Genomic DNA, 18898 nt, shown 5'->3' on the forward strand with positions numbered 1-18898 from the left:
CTGTTGTAGGAAACACAGCAGCCAATTTACACACAGTAAGCTCCCACAACCAATAATGTGATAAATGACCAGATCATTTATTTCAGGTGTTTTTTTTTTAGAGATACAGCACTGAAACAGGCCCTTCGGCCCACCGAGTCTGTGCCGACCATCAACCACCCATTTATACTAATCCTACACTAATCACATATTCCTATCACATCCCCACCTGTCCCTATATATTTCCCTACCACCTACCTATACTAGGGCCAATTTATAATGGCCAATTTACCTATCAACCTGCAAGTCTTTGGCATGTGGGAGGAAACCGGAGCACCCGGAGGAAACCCACGCAGACACAGGGAGAACTTGCAAACTCCGCACAGGCAGTACCCAGAATCGAACCCGGGTCCCTGAAGCTGTGAGGCTGCGGTGCTAACCACTGCGCCACTGTGCCGCCCATGTTGATTGAGGGATAAATAATGGCCCAGAGCATTGGGAGAAATCCACTGCTCTTCTTCGAAGTAGTGCTATGTTTTTACGTCTAACTGCGAGGGCAGACAGGGCCTTAGTTTAACATCACATCTGAAAGCTGGCATTCTCCTTCAGTACTACACTGGGAGCGTTAGCCTTGATTTTGTGCTCAAGCCCCTGCAACACGACTTGAACCCATAAGCTTCTGACGCTGAGTGGAGAGTGCTAGCCACTGACCCACACCCAGCCTTGCTAAACAGGAACTTAGTTCAGAAACAATTCTCCCTTTTATGCTCCTATCGAGTGATGTTCATGCAGGGAGCACACTAAAGAAACTTGCATTTCTATAGCCCCTTTCATGATCTCAGGATGTCCAGAAGTGCTTCACAGCCAATGAAGTACTTTTGAAGCGTAGTCACTGTTGTAATGTAGGAATCCACCTGAATGTGCCCTTTAATGTGCTTGTATGAGATTCCTTCGTCCACTGTGTCAACACACTTTGAAATAGGTTATGTCTGTTAAAATTGTGATGAAGAACTTCACACAATGCGTTGAGAATTCAGAGGCTGATATCAAGCTTTGCGATTACAAGGCATTAGTGATTCTGTTGGATTTTCCACCATACTGTTCCACTCAGTAATGTCTCCAATCGTAGAATAATGCAGAACATAAGAAGGCCATTCTGCCCATCACGACTGTGCTGGACCTCTGAAAGATCCAATTAGACCTGTTCCTCTGCTCTTTCCCATTGCCCTGCCAATTTTTTCTTTTTAAGTGTACATCCAATTCCCTTTTGAAAGTTAATATTGAATCAAATAGCAGAAACAAACAAAAGCTTTTGAAAATTACTGCCTCTGAAACAGTCACATTCACAAGACTCCTACAAGAAGTGTTGCTCATCTGGTTTCTCAAACAGCTTATGGAAAATATTTTTTCATTATATTATAGTGAGTTGTCAGGAGCACTCTGTCCAGAAGCAGTTAAAGATAAAAGTTTAAAAGGGGAATGGACGGGGTAGTGTGACGAATTAGGTAGCACTTTCAGAGAGTTGGCACAGGAACGATGGACCGAATGGCCTCCTTCTCTACCATAAAATTCTATTAATCTGCAGCAGTTTGTTGGCCAGTCCTTGGCCTGGTTCCTGCTCTAGTGAGTGGAACTCTAACTCTGCTTTGTAAATGATAGTTTTACAAGGTGCTTTACTGCTTTGCAGGAATGCTAACTCACAACTTTCTGTACTGGATGCTGTATTTTAACTCTGTGAAGTGTTGTAACGATTATTTTGTGATAAAATGTTAATTACACACTGATGGCAATAACTTTGAGCCTGAGTGTTGCTTAAGATTCAAAGTACGGGATCCCAAACTTGTTAATAGCAGAGAGGCCAGCTTGGCAGTTCAAAGGTTAGGATGCTTAGTAACCCTAATAAAAAAAACCAGATAGATTTATCTGTGACTGGTTATCACATCGAGAGTAAAGTGCACCCTTGTGTGGTGATTTGTGCTCCCTTCCCTTTCAGGTGGATGGTATCTTCATGCATAAGTGGGCCTTCTGGCAAACTCGTACCTTAATTCCAGTGGTGTGGTTCATCAGAAGAGATTGTCACCCGGATATTCCCAGATCCCAGCCTTCACTGGGGTTTTCCAGGGAAGGGGGAATGCTTGTGTAGGGAGTTCCCAATTTTCTCACTTCATTTGGAGCCAGTTTAAGTGCAGAGACTCAGATCCACAATGTGTTGGGGCTTAGTGGTTTCCAGAAAGAGGCAAATGGAGACTCCAACTAGGGGGATGGGAATAGGGAAGTTGGCTGGAGCTGCCATCAACTAACCTTTTAATAAAATTCATCATTGTCTTCCATTGTGAGAGGCTGAGTGGACTTAAGGGATCAGAGGAGGGGGAAGAAAGACTGACTTGCATTTATATATCACCTTTCAAGACTACCGGATGTCCCAAATCACTTTACAGGCAATGAAGTACTTTTGAAGTGTAGTCACTGTTGTAATGTAGGAAACGCAGAGGCCAATTTGTGCACAGCAAGATCCCACAAACAGCAATGTGATTACTGACCAGATAATCAGTTTTGTGTTTATGTTTAGAGATACAGCACTGAAACAGGCCCTTCAGCCCACCGTCTGTGCCGACCATCAACCACCCATTTATACTAATCCTACACTAATCCCATATTCCTACCACATCCCCACCTGTCCCGATATTTCCCTACCACCTACCTATACTAGGGGCAATTTATAATGGCCAATTTACCTACCAACCTGCAAGTCTTTTGGCTTGTGGGAGGAAACTGGAGCACCCGGAGGAAACCCACGCAGACACAGGGAGAACTTGCAAACTCCACACAGGCAGTACCCAGAATTGAATCCGGGTCGCTGGAGCTGTGAGGCTACAGTGCTAACCACTGTGCCACTGTGGTGTTGATTGAGGGATAAACATTGGCCAGGACACTGGGGAGGACTCCCCTGCTCTTCTTTGAAATGGTGCCATTCACCCAAGAGAGCAGACACGGCCTTGGCTCAATGCCTGATCTGAAAGGTGGAAACGGGGAACAAGACACACCCCTCCTCCTTAGAACACCAGGGTTTCCAACTATATGAGCTGCCAGGTCCCTTCCAAATTAAGTGCCCTCTTACTGACCTCGTGTACTCTGGTTCTCAGCATGTTCTGTAGGACCCCATGGAATCTCTACTGTGCTGTGGGATCAAAACCTGGTATTTGGGCAGTACCATAGAAACAGGAAGAGGCCATTCAGCCCCTTTGTCCTGTGCCATCATTTAATTGGATCATGGCTGATCTGTTTCTTAACTCCATTTACCTGCCTTGGTTCCATGTCCCTTAATATCCTTCCCCAACAAAGGTAGCAAAGAAACAATTGTGTCCAAGCGGCCATTGGAATGAATTTGCCACACAGCCATCCCTACATTGAAAGATACGACATTGTTCACGTAAACATGTTAGGAAGGCTTTTTCCTCCCCACATGCCTCTCCTTCTTTCCTGAAGACGCTGACTCATGATGGGATACTATCCCACAGCAGCCAGCGGTTCTCCAGTAAGTCATCCAATTATCTCAGAGCAGAGAAGGAAGCCATTCGGTCCATCGTGGCTGTGCTGGTTCTTTGAACGAGCTATCCAATTAGTCCCACTCCCCTGTTCTTTCCCCATGCCCCTGCAAGTTTTTCCTGTTCAAGTATTTATCCAATTCCCTTTTGAAAGTTACTATTGAATCTGCTTCCACCGCCCTTTCAGGCAGCGCATTCCAGATCACAACAACTCGCTGTGTAAAGATAAATTCTCCTCTTCTCCCCTCTGGTTCTTTTGCAAATTACCTGAAAACGGTGTCCTCTGGTTACCGACCCTCCTGCCAGTGGAAACAAGGTTCAATACAGCACCAAAGAGCCTACGATAAAAATGCATGATAATTCACAATAACCAGAAAGTACACAATCCTTACTAACAACAGATTATTAGAGGATTGCTGCCCAGTTCTGGCCTCTTGTACATCCCTGATTTTAATCGCTCCACCATTGGCAGCTGTGCTTTCTGCTGCCTGGGTCCTAAGCTCTTGAATTCCCTCCCTAAACTTTTCCACCTCTTTCTTCTCCTGTAAGACACTCCTTAAAACTTACCTCTTTGACCAAGACTTTGGTCACCTCTCTTTATGTGTCAGTGTCAGATTTAGTCTGATTACACTCCTGTGAGTTGTCTTGGAACTTTTTTACCAAGTTAATGGTGCTATATAAATGCAAGTAGTTAATGTTGATGCCTTCTGAAATGCTTCCCAGTATTAATCATGGTCACCTGCAACTTTACTTTTTCATTCTCCAGGTGAAGACCTTTTACTCATTTTCAAGTGAGCCAGCGGTAATTCAGAACATTAAAAGAGGTCTGACCAGCCTGTTCCAAGTGCAGCTCACGTCCACAAGTGCAGATGAGGTAAACTTGTCTTTATGTACGGCTCCATATAACTTTCGGTGTTGTGTGGGCTTGCAATTTCGTGGTTAGTTGAAATTCACCCTTCAAACTCACTACTCTACTGACTCCATTTCATTTCGTTAAGTGTGTTGCTGCACGTGCATTTTCCGATTAAAAGCCACAAATTTAAATTCTCTGTCAAAACAATAATCGCTACCATGCGTGGTGCTTATGATAGTGTGAGATGAGGAGGTGCCTGAATGGGTCATGGGTGGGTAGCCAGCCTCATGAGTAGAGAGACCTGTCCTGTCATGTGACTGACAGTGACATGTTCTATTTATAACACTTCTTGTCATGTGAGTGGAAAAATTACTTAAGGGGAACCTTTGTTTGTTTTTCTCCCTCTAGAAAGTTGGCTGTCACATGTCGTGATGCCACTTTGTCACCGTGGAAACAAGATTTGTAATCCTGCTTCCAGTCCCTTGCACAATTGTTATAATTAGGAAGGACGCAATAGAAGTTATAAATGAAATTCTGGGAAGAATCCATTTGTTGTCCCCACTCGTGGCCAGCTTCCCAAAATGTTCCAAAACCTGATGCCTATACACCAAATGGGTCAGAGTTTTCTGCATTGGGCATCTAATGGCATCTGCTGCTACTGACACTAGCCCCTGCACCCTTCAGCACAGAACATTTTCCCCCACAAAGTGCTGGGAGAGTGAACAGGTAATGGAGCAGTGAGGGAAACAGGGCATCAGGGACATGAGTGAACGAGGCAGGAAGCAGGGAACTTCTTAACCAATCAGATTGGAATATTAGGAAATAAACACAAGATTTGAGAAGGAAGTGTAAGTTAGAGTGGGTGAACTCAATGACAAATCAGGCACAGAAAGAGAAATAAAAAGAGGAAAAGAAAGATTGGATTATGAGAGACAGAAAAGACAGACAGAAAAGAAAAGTAAGAAAGAAAATTTTAAATGCTTTAACCTTTTTAAAATTTCACTGAAATATTTAAAATGTGAAGGGGTTGAGACTCTGCATTTGTCATAGTTCATTTTCAGTACCAGAGAGGTTGGTTTGCAGTCATTAATACTCATCATGTAATTAAAAGGGTACTTACACTTGTAATGACCAGACTTAACTTTCTGTGGGTTTAATATGTACATAGAAATAGGAGCAGGAGGAGGCCATTCAGCCCATCGTGCCTGCTCCACCATTCAACAAGATCATGGCTGATCTTCTACATCAGCTTCACTTTCCAACCCTATCCCCCATATTCCTTGGTTCCCTTCATGCCTAAAAATATAAATCAATGGGCATATATGCTAACTCCTAAAAAGCAGAGACTAAAGGTAAGATGTCATTTTCGTTAAGCTAGCAGTGAAGTGGCACAACCCAAGCCGCAAGTTTTGGATTTTGACATTTAACCAGGCATCTGCCCCTTGCTTGAAGCGGCTGTGCCACTTACGCATAAATAACGGCGAGCACCGTGAGCCTCACTGTTACTTTGACAACAAATTCTGGCCCAATGCAGAAGTGTATCTGCCTTGAAAAATGCTGGGTGAAAAGTGAAAGAGACACAAGGGCAGACGTGTGTACATCCAGGACGGGATCTTACTGACTGAGGGGCACACGTCAAAACATCATTTGCATGCAGCCCACCTGTTGAATTTAATGTACATGAGGTCAGGGCGTGGGAGGGACCACAGAAATCAAGAGAAATTCACTACTTCAGCATGACTAAATCCTCTTTTGTACTTTAAATGATGAGGTTTTTATTCTCACTAACACTGTTGGCTGGAGGTGTTATTGAGTTGTGATCTTCATTGTGTTTTTGTTGCTGTATGTGGTGGGTTTAATGCACGAATTGATTAATGAATACAATCTGCTGATGCAGAATTGAACTCTATTTCCCAGACTGCTGTCACAATGCACAGGTAAAAGATGAATAAACAATCACCTAAATCTTCTTTGGCCTCCTGATCTCGAGAGACAATGGATATGCGCCTGGAGGCGGTCAGTGGTGTGTGGAGCAGCGCCTGGAGTGGCTATAAAGGCCAATTCTAGAGTGACAGGCTCTTCCACAGGTGCTGCAGAGAACTTTGTTTGTCGGGGCTGTTGCACCGTTGGCTCTCCCCTTGCGCCTCTGTCTTTTATCTTGCCAACTGCTAAGTCTCTTCGACTCGGAAAACACCAAGACCAATGCATGAGTAGGAAGGGGGTTGTCAACCCTCCAGGAATTAAATACTAATCTCCAGGACACTCCTGTGAGCAAAACCCAGAAGACAAATCAATAGAGGAAACAAAATAATTGCGTTTTAAAAAAAAATTCTTTGAACATTTTGTTTGCTAATTATACAAATGTGCGGCGTGGGGAAAAAGATTACTGTTTGACTGACAGTCAAGAATCATCAAATGAAGTCTGTTTGCTTTCTGATTGGAAGTGGGAAGCCAGGGCACCGCAAGGATGGACATCTTGGGAGACCAATGGCGGGAGTGTGGGAAGTGAGGGGTTATGTGATGAAGACTCCAGGAATATGTCCAACCGCAGTTGTCGTCCCCATGTGAAGACAAGTTTTTTTCCCCTCCACTTTCTATTTTCTTACTCAGTCTTTTTGTTCTCCCTTTTTTCTTTCATCTTTCAACTTTTCCTTCTTCCCTCTCATTCTACCTTTCCCTCTTTCTTGCCCCGTCTGCTCTTCCATCTTATCTCACAACACTGTCTTTCTCTCCCCCAATCACTAGGTTGATGTCTCTGGTAAGTGCAAGGTTAACTACAAGGCCCGCGATAACCAGGTGACCAAAGTGAAATTACTGGAAAGCTGCAAAGGAGCACGGACAGGATTCACCAGTCACAGCAAGGTCAGTATAAACAGGACAGCCAGCTCCTCAATCCCTACTATGATCAACAGTTGATATCTAAATACAATATATAGGTCTATCTATGAATATAGAAGCTGGGAAGAATTGCATAAAATTACATTGAATTTACAGCATAGGAACAGGCCATTTGGCCCAACAGGTCTATGCCCATGTTTATGCTCCACATGAGCCTCCTCCCAGCCTAACTCATCTGTCACCCCATCAGCATAACCTTCTATTCACTTCTCCCTCATGTGTTTATCTAGTTTCTCCACAAATGCATCTATGCTATTCATATTACTCCCTGTGGTAGCAAGTTCTGCATTCTCACCACTCTCTGGGTAAAGAGGTTTCTTCTGAATTCCCTATTAGATTTATTAGTGACTGTCTTATATTTATGATCCCTAGTTTTGGTCGCCCCACATCCTTTTCCTTTTTGGCCTCCTTGTCTCGAGAGACAATGGGTAAGCGCTTAGAGGTGTCAGTGGTTTGTGGAGCAGCGCCTGGAGTGGCTATAAAGGCCAATTCTAGAGTGACAGACTCTTCCACAGGTGCTGCAGGTGAAGTTGGTTGTTGGGACTGTTACACAGTTGGCTCTCCCCTTACACTTCTGTCTCTTTTCCTGCCAACTGCTGAGTCTCTTCGACTCGCCTCTTTTCAGCCCCGCCTTTATAGCTGTCCACCAGCTCTGGTGATCGCTGGCAATTGGCTCCCACGACTTGTAGTCAATGTCGCAGGACTTCATGTTGCATTTGCAAACGTCTTTAAAGCGGAGACATAGACGGCCGATGGGTCTGATACCAGACGAGCTCGCTGTACAATACGTCCTTGGAGATCCTGCCAGCTTCCATGCGACTCACATGGCCAAGCCATCTCAAGCACCGCTGGCTCAGTAGGGTGTACATGCTGGGGATGTTGGCTGCCTTGAGGACTTCTGCGTTGGAGATATGGCCCTGCCACCTGACACCAAGGATTCTCTGGAGACAGTGAAGACAGAATGTGTTGAGATGTCGCTCTTGGCTGACATACCTGGTCCAGGCCTCGCTGCCGTAGAATCATAGAAAGTTTAAAGCACAGAAAGAGGCTACTTGGCCCATCGTGTCTTTGTCGGCCGAAAAATGATCCACCTATTCTAATCCCACCTTCCAGCATTTGGTTCGTAGCCTTGCAGATTATGGCACTTGAGGTGCACATCCAGACACCTTTTGAACGAATTGAGGGTTTCTACCTCAACTACCCTTTCAGGCAGTGAGTCCCAGACTCCCACCACCCTCTAGGTGAAAAACATTTTCCTCAACTCCCCTCTAACTTTTCTACCAATCACTTTAATTCTATGCCCCCTAGTCACTGACCTCCCTGCTATGGTAAATAGGCCCTTCACCTCCACTCTATCCAGGCCCCTCAAGATGTTGTACATTTCAATCAGATCTCCCCTCAGCCTTCTCTGTTCCAATGGAAACATCTTCACTTTGTAAACCCTATCAAAACCTTTCATAATTTTAAAGGCCTCTATCAGGTTACCCCTCAGTCTTCTCTTTTATAGTGAAAAGAGCCCCAGCCTGTTCGGCCTTTCCCAGTAGCTAGCTCATTGGCAGTATGGTTCATGACACCAGATGACCTCTTCCTGCCTGGTCTTAACCCTGTAAATAACACTTAGGCCCAGGAAGAGACTAAGAATATATCATGAAGGGGTGAAGGGAAGATGCTGGGATTGTTCTCCTTGGAGCAGAGAGGGTTAATGGGAGATTGAATCGAGGCGTTCAAAATAATATGGGCCTTTTGAAAGAATAGTTAATGAGAAACAGTAGCAGGACTGTTGGTAACCAAAGAATGTAAATTTAAGGTAATTGGTAAAATAACCAGAGGTGAGATGAGGAAAATATTTTTTGACGCAATGAGCTGTGACCTGGAATGCGCTGCCTGAAAGGGCGGTGGAAGCAGATTCAATAGCAGCTTTCAAAAAGGAATTGGATAAATACTTGAAGGGAAAAATCTGCAGGACTATGGGGAAAGAGTAGGCGAGTGGGCCAAATTGGATAGCTCTTTCAAAGAGCCAGCACAGGCATGATGGGCCGAATGGCCTTCTCCCGTGCTTTATCATTCTATGATTCTATGAAATAGTGAGAAGATAAGAAGTGGAAAGGTGGAAAAAAATCAAAAGCTGGAAAAACAAAATGCAGGAAAAGAACTCAGGTGTGTGAGTGAGTGAGCGCGTGTGAGTGTATGAGTGTGTATGTGGGGCAAGTATATTTTGCACATTCATCAGAATGTTTACCTGTCACTGAGGTGAGCTTGGTTCTGAAAAGTAATGGCAGGCAGGGATGTTTTACATTTCTTGGTAACCCTCGGAAATAAGTGAGACTCTGCATGAAGCAGGGGCGAGACGAGGGTCCATGAAGGGGCGTGTGTGTGTGAAGGAAGGAAATTACATTCTTGTATTAACACTTGAGTTCTTGTTAAACATTATTAATGACGTCTAAGGGACAATATCAGTCAACTATTTACAATTAGAACCATTGACAGTAATCTGAAGAGCTACATTCAGGGAGAGAGTTTTTGGACCTTTTTGCTATATGTACTTTACTGCTGACTTGAATTTTCTAGGTATTAGGAGTCAATACAACATCAACATCAGCGAGCATATATTTACTGGAGAAGAATTTCATTCATTCAGTACTGTCTGAGGAGCATCACCTGGTTTCACTCAATCTACGGCAAGAACTTGCAGCCAAAATTGTATCAAAGTAAGCTCACAATGCTGATACTTGGACAAAGGGAATTGAGATAAAAGCAATGGATGTAAAGGAATAATGACTTGCATTTCTATAGCACCTTTTACAAGCTCAGGACGTCCCAAAGTGTTTTACAGCCAATGAAGTATTTTTGAAGTGTAGCCACTGTTGTAGTGTAGGAAATGTGGTTAAATACATGCTTGAACTCATATATATACTTTATAAAATTGCAACAAAACTATGGAACGTGGTAAAAGTAGACATTATTGACCATTGTAATGCTAACACGTAGTAAATAAACACAAATGTCATTTCTAAGTCATCGATTTAGGTTAAAATAAGGAATAAAATATGAATATGCATATCAAATATTGGAGCAAGGTAGTAGCATACACTGGAACTGCATTCATATGACAATGCGCTGTCAGAACTGAGTGAAAGGCTGTCTGTTGTAAAACTTTTTTTTCACCTTTTAGACAGAGGTTGGACTTCTTGTTGACAAAGGCTGGACCTAAAGAAATCCAAGGAGAAGAAATTAGCAGTGTTATTCAGTCGGTGAATCCCAAATATGTGTCCATCCCTCTGATCTCTGGAGCAGTCAAAGCAGGATGCAAAGGTTGTCCTTCGGTGAGTAGTCAAACTTTTTTTAAGCCCATTTGGTGAGGATTGAAAATTAATTTTGCGTTGATCAAGGTGCATTGAGTTAGCCCTGAGGAATATTTTTCCATATTTTTCAACCAGTGTCAAAAATAAGCATCTCCAATTCAGACATATCATGGACAGAATAACCCCGTGGCTTAAGACGGTTAAGTTTGTTTCGCCCTCTCTTGGCAGCTTGTTGAATATTGGAAGACAATACGGAAAGAACTGGAGCCTGAGAATCTCATAAAAGCATCTGCCACCAGGAGTTTCATATCGCTAGTTCAAGCTTTGAGAAAAGCCAAGAAGGAAGACATCTTGAAAATCCTGAGAAATGAGAGTGACAGCACGCTGTGAGTCACATGGTCACCCGCTCCTAGTTACTGCTCACAATGCTCACTTCTGTTACACAGTTTAGGAATGCTAGGGTAGACCTGATGACTCAGTGCCCCTATTGCAGAGCTTGACACACAGGGAACACTGATCATAAGAATTTGACTGCTTTGCAGCCCGTTTAGATTTCTGTCCACCATGGCTGTTTTCAAATCCCTCCATGGTCACACCCCTCCCCCTATTTCTGTAACCTCCTCCAAGACCTCTGTGCTCCTGCAATTCTGGCCTCTTGCATATCCCAGATTTTCATCGCTCCACCATTGACAGCCGAGTCTTCAGCTGCCTGGGCCCTTAGCTCTGGAATTCCCTCCCTAAACATCTCCACCTCTCTGTCTCCTACTTTAAGATGCTCCTTAAAACCTACCTATTTTACAAAGCTTTTGGTCACCTGTCCTAATATCTCGATATCTCGTTGTGTGGTTTGGTGTTAAATTGTATCTGATAACATTCCTGTGAAGCCCCTTGGGACATTTTATTATGTTAAAGGTGCCATATAAGTCTAAGTTGTTTTTAGCAGATATGTGATTGTGCTTATTCAAAGCTGAATCAAAGATTGGTGAAGGTCAGAATTATACTTCCAATCTTGTTATGTATCTTTTGTCCGCTCCTCCCAGTTCCATCTCCCCACTCACTCTGAAGAGCTGAACACTCATTCCTGCCATTCCTTCCTCTGCTGCAAGTGACCTCATATCACAGTCAATCCAATGTGAAAGATGGGGCTGGCTTGCAGTCACCAGAAGGAACAAGGTAGAGTTGGGACATGGGGTCATTCCTGTCCAAAGCTCCTGATCTTCCATCTGTTCAAATTGGATGGAAAACCAGGGGCTGCGAGACTGTGATTTCTCCATTAACACTCCCTGCGAGTGCCTCTTGTAGCTGGGGATACCTGATTGGGGAGATCATCCTTCAGGTGTCAGCTCAGGCAGTGTCAGCATAATATTTCTTCTTGAGGAAACTGGGTGAAGAGCCAAGGCTTGTTGTGCAGGACATCACCAAGGATGAAGAGAATAGAGAGAAGACAAGGTATAACAGGATAGCGATTGCTAATGAACTTAAGGAATTTGACAGTTTTGAGGTCTTTAGTGAGTTACATAGAATAAACATGGAATATAGAGCATAGAAACAGGCCATTCGGCCCAACCAGTCCATGCCAGTAATTGTCCTCCACAGGAGCCTGCTCCCATCCCTCCTCATCTAATTCTATCAGCATAACCCTCTATTCCTTTCTCCCTCATACACTTATAGAGCTTTCCATTTAAATACATCTATGCTATTTGCTTTAACTAAACCCTGTGGTAGCGAGTTCCACATTCTCACCACTCTCTGGGTAAAGAAGTTTCTCCTGAATTCCCGATTGGATTTCTTGGTGACTATCTTAGCCTCTAGCTATGCTCTTCCCCACAAATGGGAACACTCTGTCTCAGTGTCTACTCTATCAAAATCTTTTATAATTTTATAGAACTCTATAGGGTCATTCCTCAGTCTTCTCTTTTGAAGAGGCCAAATTTTCATCCTTCCACTCTGTTCATCTTTTCCTGATAGGTGTAACCTTGTAGTTCTGGTATCATCCTTGTAGATCATTTTCTCGTACCCTCTCCAGTGCCTCTGTAACATGAGTGCAACAAGGCTTAAGTCCAATGCAGTGGTGATGCAGGAAATAGCAACGTGTTGCCAGACAGCTAGGTGCATCTTAGGAGGAAAAATGTACAATTCTGAGGAAGAAAAAGAAGAACGTTGGAGGCTAAAGGTGGGAGAAGGGTGAGATGGCAAATGTTTTACTTTGATTTTACTGAGGAGTGTGCAGAGCAGCCTCAACAGATAAGGGAATAATTCTTATGCTTAAAAGATGGCCTCAGGGTAGCTATTGTTTCGACAGGCATTAGAACACAAAGAGCCCAAGTTTAACTTACTCAAAACCCACTCACTTCGAGTTAAAATTGGGCCCAAAGAAGGTGTGTGGTAAAATTTGACTTTGGTGGGAGCACAAGCCAGGCAATAGCAGACGGGCTGCCTCTTCCACATCCTTACCATTGATTTTAGGAGCTGGTAGCAAAACATAGGGAGTGCCCATTCCCTGCCCCTCTTTCACCTTTACCCCAATCTTCTTGTTTGAGCTGAGGAGTTACACCAGGATTCCAGCGCTTTTATTAGAGGTTCTGTTGGTTTGCCACCTTTGGAAGAACCCCCAAGGAATTTCAGGACTATCGACTGGAAGTAGGAGAGGCTGAAGTGGTAGCATAAGGCAACAACAACTGAAAGTTGGTGGGAGGAGGCTCGTGTGGAGCATAAACACTAGCATTGACTTATTGGACCAAATAGCTTGTTTTTGTGCTGTAAATAATTTGTCATACTTTGCATTTATATAGCACCTTTAATATAGTAAAATGTTCCAAGATGTTTCACAGGAGTATTATGAGACAAAATTTGACACGGAGTCAAACGAGAAATTGGGACAGGAAGCAGGTAGGTATTAAGGAATGTCTCAAAGGAGGAGAGCGAGGCGGAGAAATGTTATCTTCCTTGGAGGTCAGAGAGACTATTGATCGCAAAGTCATAAGATGACAAACAGCATGAAGAGTAATTACAGGTAAGTAGCTAGTTCATTCTCCTCAACTCTTTCATTCCCTCCCTGCCCCAGGATTGAGTTGCAATACCAGGCTGTCAGGGTGTAGCACAGAGATTGGGACTAAACCTATTCACAAGATAAGAGTAGATTTGAATCATAGCTTAACACCCAGTTAATGGCTGATTGAGGGGACCATGAACATCAGTTGATTGTCCTAAAACAAAATCCACTGTGTTGGAACTGGACAGAAGATACATTAATCATCTCAAGTTATTGGTTAATATGATGCCACATTGTTTCGTCCTTGCTGAATAATTAGATATTTCTTAAAGTTGATCTTAATGCCACTGACTATAGAGTAACACCTGTTTGAAAGAGAATAAAGGATAAGCAATTGCACCATGTAAAGGTGGTCTTGAAGAGCTGCCCGAGATTTATGACCAATTGCACTCATCCAGTTGCTTTTCTATCTTTCTCTCCCAGTCCACAACTAGTCGATGCTGTGACCTCTGCTCAGACCACTGCTTCCTTGGCAGCTATGCTGGAGTTCCTAGATTTCAGAAATGCCAGCAGCTATATCTTACAGGAGAGGTTTCTGTATGCTTGTGGCTTTGCCTCTCACCCCACTGAGGCATTACTGAGAGCTTTAATGGTAAGTATTTTCAGTCTGGGAATGTCTTATTGCCAGACCGTTAATACATTGGTATGAACTTTTAATAATATTTCTTTTAGTTCTTCCCCCTTCCTGTCCTGATGCAATGACTCATAGTGTGATATATTTCCCCGGGCACCAGCAGTCCTGTGCATTACCCAAATGGTCATTCTGTATCTGGACAGTAAGGCCAAACATTGTGTGAGGAGTTTTACTGCTGCCAATGCACATTGGAAACACATTGGAAGTGTTGCTGTGATTTGTCTGATATGCACTAGATTCAGTATGCTCCGAAAATGAGCCACCAAAGTATCAGAAGGCTTTCGAAGCGTGGAAGAGATCGAAAGTGACCTACATTCAGCCCTCGATATACATCCCACACATGGACATGTTTACAATGGATGTCACTGGGGAGAAATCAAGAATTGGGGCTCTGGCCCTAAGATACTAAGGCTAATTGTACCCAATAGTACAAACGTGAGAGCTTTATCAAGCAAGGGTTGCCTGTGTACATCAGTCATTCACATTCAGGCTTCCCCAAGGGGATGAATTATCCAATATGACCTGGAACAGGGAGAGCTTTAATCCCTCACTTTCCAATTCACAAGCCAGGCAAAGATTAACTCACAGCATTTGTAGATATCCAGAGGCAGTTCTATGACAAGCTCTCCACCGAAGCAATATTTCAAAAGGTGTGGAGGGAACTTTAAGGAAGAAAGCCCAAGTGGTCCAATGTTTTATTTTAATTCATTCACAGGATGTGGGCTTCACTGGTTTATTGCCCATCCCTAAATGCCCTTGAGAAGGTGGTGGTGAGCTGCCTTCTTTAACCGCTGCAGTCCTTGTGGTGTAGGCACACCCACAGTGCTGTTAGGGAGGGAGTTTTATATATTTTTTCTGTTTTCAAAGTTGAAGAAACAACTTTTTAGAAGGGTGACAGAATCTTTGTTCTGGAAATAAGGGTGAATGCCTCTTGGGGTAGTTGTGATGACACCTGTACCTACAAATCCAATCAAATGTGAACATTAAACAGGCTAGGGAGGGGTCATTGTGAAGGATAACGTTTGTCAAACTGAGGGGCTCCTGTGAGGCCCAATCCCAACCTCATACCAATATCAAGTAAAACGTAGATTGATAAACATCACTTACTAAACGACAGGTAAACCAGACCCCATTATCAGGACGGAGATTTGGTCTAATAAATTGTGTTCCGCTTTAACACTTTTAAAAGTCCATATGTACCACAGATTGTTGCATCTCTGATTTAACCCAGCCTCTTGTGTGATTACTACTTGTACCTGTAACACCAATAGTTTTCTTTGTCGCTCATTTCTCACAGGGTAAACTTAATGGAAAAATCGGGAGCAATGATATCCGCGAAACTGTCGTGATTATCATTGGAGCACTCGTCAGGAAATTATGCCGTAAAGGACAGTGTGAACAACCGGTGGGTACAGATACAGCCAGTCAATCTGGTGCATCTGATTTACGTCGCATTACATGGAATTTATAGCACAGAAACAGATTATTTGTCCCAACTGGTCCGCACTGGTGTTTATGCCCCAGACGAGCCTCCTCCCACCCAACTTCATCTCACCCTATCAGCATACCCTTCTATTCCTTTCTCCTTCGTGTGTTTATCCAGCTTCCCGTTAAATGTATCTATACTATTCACTTCAACCACTCCCTGTGGTAGCGAGTTCCACACTCTCACCACTCTCTGGGTAAAGAAGTTTCTCCTGAATTCCCTATTGGATTTATTTGTGACTGTCTTATATTTATTGCCCCTAATTTTGGTCTCCCACACAAGGAGAAGCATTTTCTCTACGTCTGCCCTTTCATAATTTTTAAGATGTCTGTCGGGTCACCCTTTAGTCTTATCTAGAGAAAAGCACACCAGCCTGTTCAGCCTTTCTTGATAGTCGTAACCCCTCAGTTCTGGTATTGAAAATCATAGGATTCACAATTACAGTGACATTTTGCTAAGTTGATAAAATATATGAGTTGGCTTGAGTGTATAGCATGAAATCACTTGCATTTAATTTGTTTTTATGTAGGCCGCCTGAGAGATGGTGAATTTCAATCCCAACCTTCACCGCTATTCAAATGCAGCTACTTTTCCTTCAGCTTTTTTGCTGGGCTGCTAAAATGACATTTTACCAATAAGAACGGAAATGTTGCATTTATATAGTACCTTTAACAACCTCAGGATGTCCCAAGGTGCTTTACACCCAATGAAATATTTTTTTGAAGTGGGGTCACTGTTGTAATGTAGGAAACGGAGCAGCCAATATGTGCACAGCAAGCTCCCACAAACAGCAATGTGATAACCGACCAGACAATCTGTTTCAGGTGTTGTCTGAATGATAAATATTGGCCTGCACACTGAGGAAAACTCCCTCTTCAAAATAGTGCCATGGGTTTAATGTCCACCTGAGGGGGCAGTCGGGGCCTCGGTTTAATGTCCCATCAGAAAGACGGCGCCTCTGACAGTGCAGCACTCCCTCAGTTACTGACACCAGGACTGTCAGCCTAAATTATGCGCTCAAGTTTCTAGAGTGGGCTTCAAACACACAACCTACTGAGTTAGAAGCAAGAGTTCTACTCGCTGACACCTTGCAATGAGAATAATGAAGGACCTCATCACGGGAAACAGAAGGTAGTCAGGGAAATCTATCCAACTATGCAAAATGTGCCTCATGTAATAAAAAGTAACATTCCCAGCAACAGTAGTTTAGTTTAGTTTAGAGATACAGCACTGAAACAGGCCCTTCGTCCCACCGAGTCTGTGCCGACCATCAACCACCCATTTATACTAATGCTGCAACCCAATCTCTTTTGTTCACTCATCTGAAGATGTACAAAGAACGAGATGGACGAACATCCGTGAGGGAATATAGGAATGTATAGCATCAACTGAAAATATGGAAACATTTCTCGCTTCAAGACTCCAAGGATGGGGACCCAGTGGGCTATTGGGAGCACAATTTCTCAATCTGTATCCTGGTATACTGGAGAGGAAAGTCACCATTTTATGCTGGTGCCATGCAGCTCTGCTCCACACTGGTTTGGGTTTTAAATGATGAGCTTCTCATTTGTTGATTGGGACTGAGCTGACAATGTTAGACCCCACCCACTATATCAACAACAACTTGCATTTATATAGTGCTTCACAGGAGCATTATCAGACAAAACTTGGCACTGGGTCACATAAGGAGATATTAAGACAAGGACCAAAAGCTTTTAAGGAAATTTAAGAAGTGTCTTAAAAGGGAAGAGAAAGATGGAGAAGTTTAAGGAGAGAACATACGAACATAGGTGCATACGAACAAGGAGCAGGAGTGGGCCATTCGGCCCCTCGAGCCTGCTCTGCCATTCTATAAGATCATGGCTGATCTGTTTGTGGACACAACTCTATTTTCCTGCCTACCCCCAATACCCTTTGACCCCCTTGTTTGTCAAGAATCTGTCTACCTCTGCCTTCAAAACATTCAATGACCCTGCCTCTGGGGAAGAGAGTTCCACAGACTCACAACCCTCTGAGAGAAAACATTTCTCCCCATTTCTGTCGTAAATGGGAGTCCCCTTATTTTTAAACTGTGCCCCCTAGTGTTAGTCTCTCCCACAAGGGGAAACATCCTTTCAAGATCCACCCTGTCAAGTCCCCTCAGGATCTTATATTTTTCAATACGATCACCTCTCATTCTTCTAAACTCCAATGAATACAGACCCAACCTGTCCAACCTTTCCTCATAAGATAACCCTCCCATCCCAGGAATCAGTCAAGTGAATAGCAGAGCTTAGGGCTCCAATGGTGAAGCAATGATGCACAAGGTATCCAAAAGTTGCACATTGTGTTTTAAATTTCTGAACCCTAAATTATATTTTTCTATTTCAGGCTGTGATCAAAGCGAAAGAAATGATTCTTAAAGGTGCGGAAACGGCGAAAAAAGAATCTGAGATTGAGATGTACCTCCTGTCTTTGAAGAATGCGCTTCTCCCTGATGCTATTCCTGTCTTACTGAAACATGCGGAGTCTGGCTCTGGACCTGTCAGTAATATTGCGGTCTCAACTATCCAGAGATACGAACGACCATACATCACAGAGGAGGTGAAATTTCATGTTATTATCATACAACATAGAATCTTAGAGCACAGAAGGAGGTCATTTGGCCTAATTGTGTCAGTGCTGGTTCTTTGAAAGAGCTATTTAGTTGCACACCCTAGCTTTTCCCCCATAATCATGCAAATTAGGTCTCTGCAAGTACATCCCCAATTGCCTTTTAAAAGTTTCTATGAAGTCTGTCTCCACCACACATTCAGGTAGATCTTAACAACCCCCTGTGTGAAGAAATTTCTCCTCATTTCCTCTCTAGTTCTTTCAACAATTATTTTCAATCTATGACCTTTGGTTATTAACCCATTTTCCAGTGGACAATGTCTCTCTACTTGCTCCATTAAAACTCCTCATAATCTTAAGCACCTCGATTAAAATTCCCCTTAACCTTCTCAGCACTGAGCAGAGCAATCCCAGCTTCTCAAATCTCTCCGCTCAATGAACTCGCTTATATTTTTTGATTCTTGTTACAAGGCAAACTCTATTGAGGAACGCTCCACAAATCTTCCCTTGTTGCACTTTGCTGTCGTGCAAACCTGCCCATTCAAAAGCTACTCATT

General features: G+C 43.3%; 1 protein-coding gene across 1 annotated transcript in view; it reads left to right on the top strand.

The window, feature by feature from the left end:
* mttp (microsomal triglyceride transfer protein) overlaps nt 1-18898 on the top strand; it is a 71022-nt gene that overhangs the window by 15115 nt on the left and 37009 nt on the right. The window contains exons 4-11 of the mRNA XM_068026184.1: nt 4291-4398; nt 7123-7239; nt 9844-9983; nt 10448-10598; nt 10806-10963; nt 14053-14221; nt 15561-15668; nt 18120-18332. Coding sequence (XP_067882285.1) covers nt 4291-4398; nt 7123-7239; nt 9844-9983; nt 10448-10598; nt 10806-10963; nt 14053-14221; nt 15561-15668; nt 18120-18332 — 1164 coding nt within the window. The remainder of the gene's footprint in view (nt 1-4290; nt 4399-7122; nt 7240-9843; nt 9984-10447; nt 10599-10805; nt 10964-14052; nt 14222-15560; nt 15669-18119; nt 18333-18898) is intronic.

Source organism: Heterodontus francisci, chromosome 1 (assembly GCF_036365525.1).
Source record: "Heterodontus francisci isolate sHetFra1 chromosome 1, sHetFra1.hap1, whole genome shotgun sequence".
Classification (NCBI taxonomy): domain Eukaryota; kingdom Metazoa; phylum Chordata; class Chondrichthyes; order Heterodontiformes; family Heterodontidae; genus Heterodontus; species Heterodontus francisci.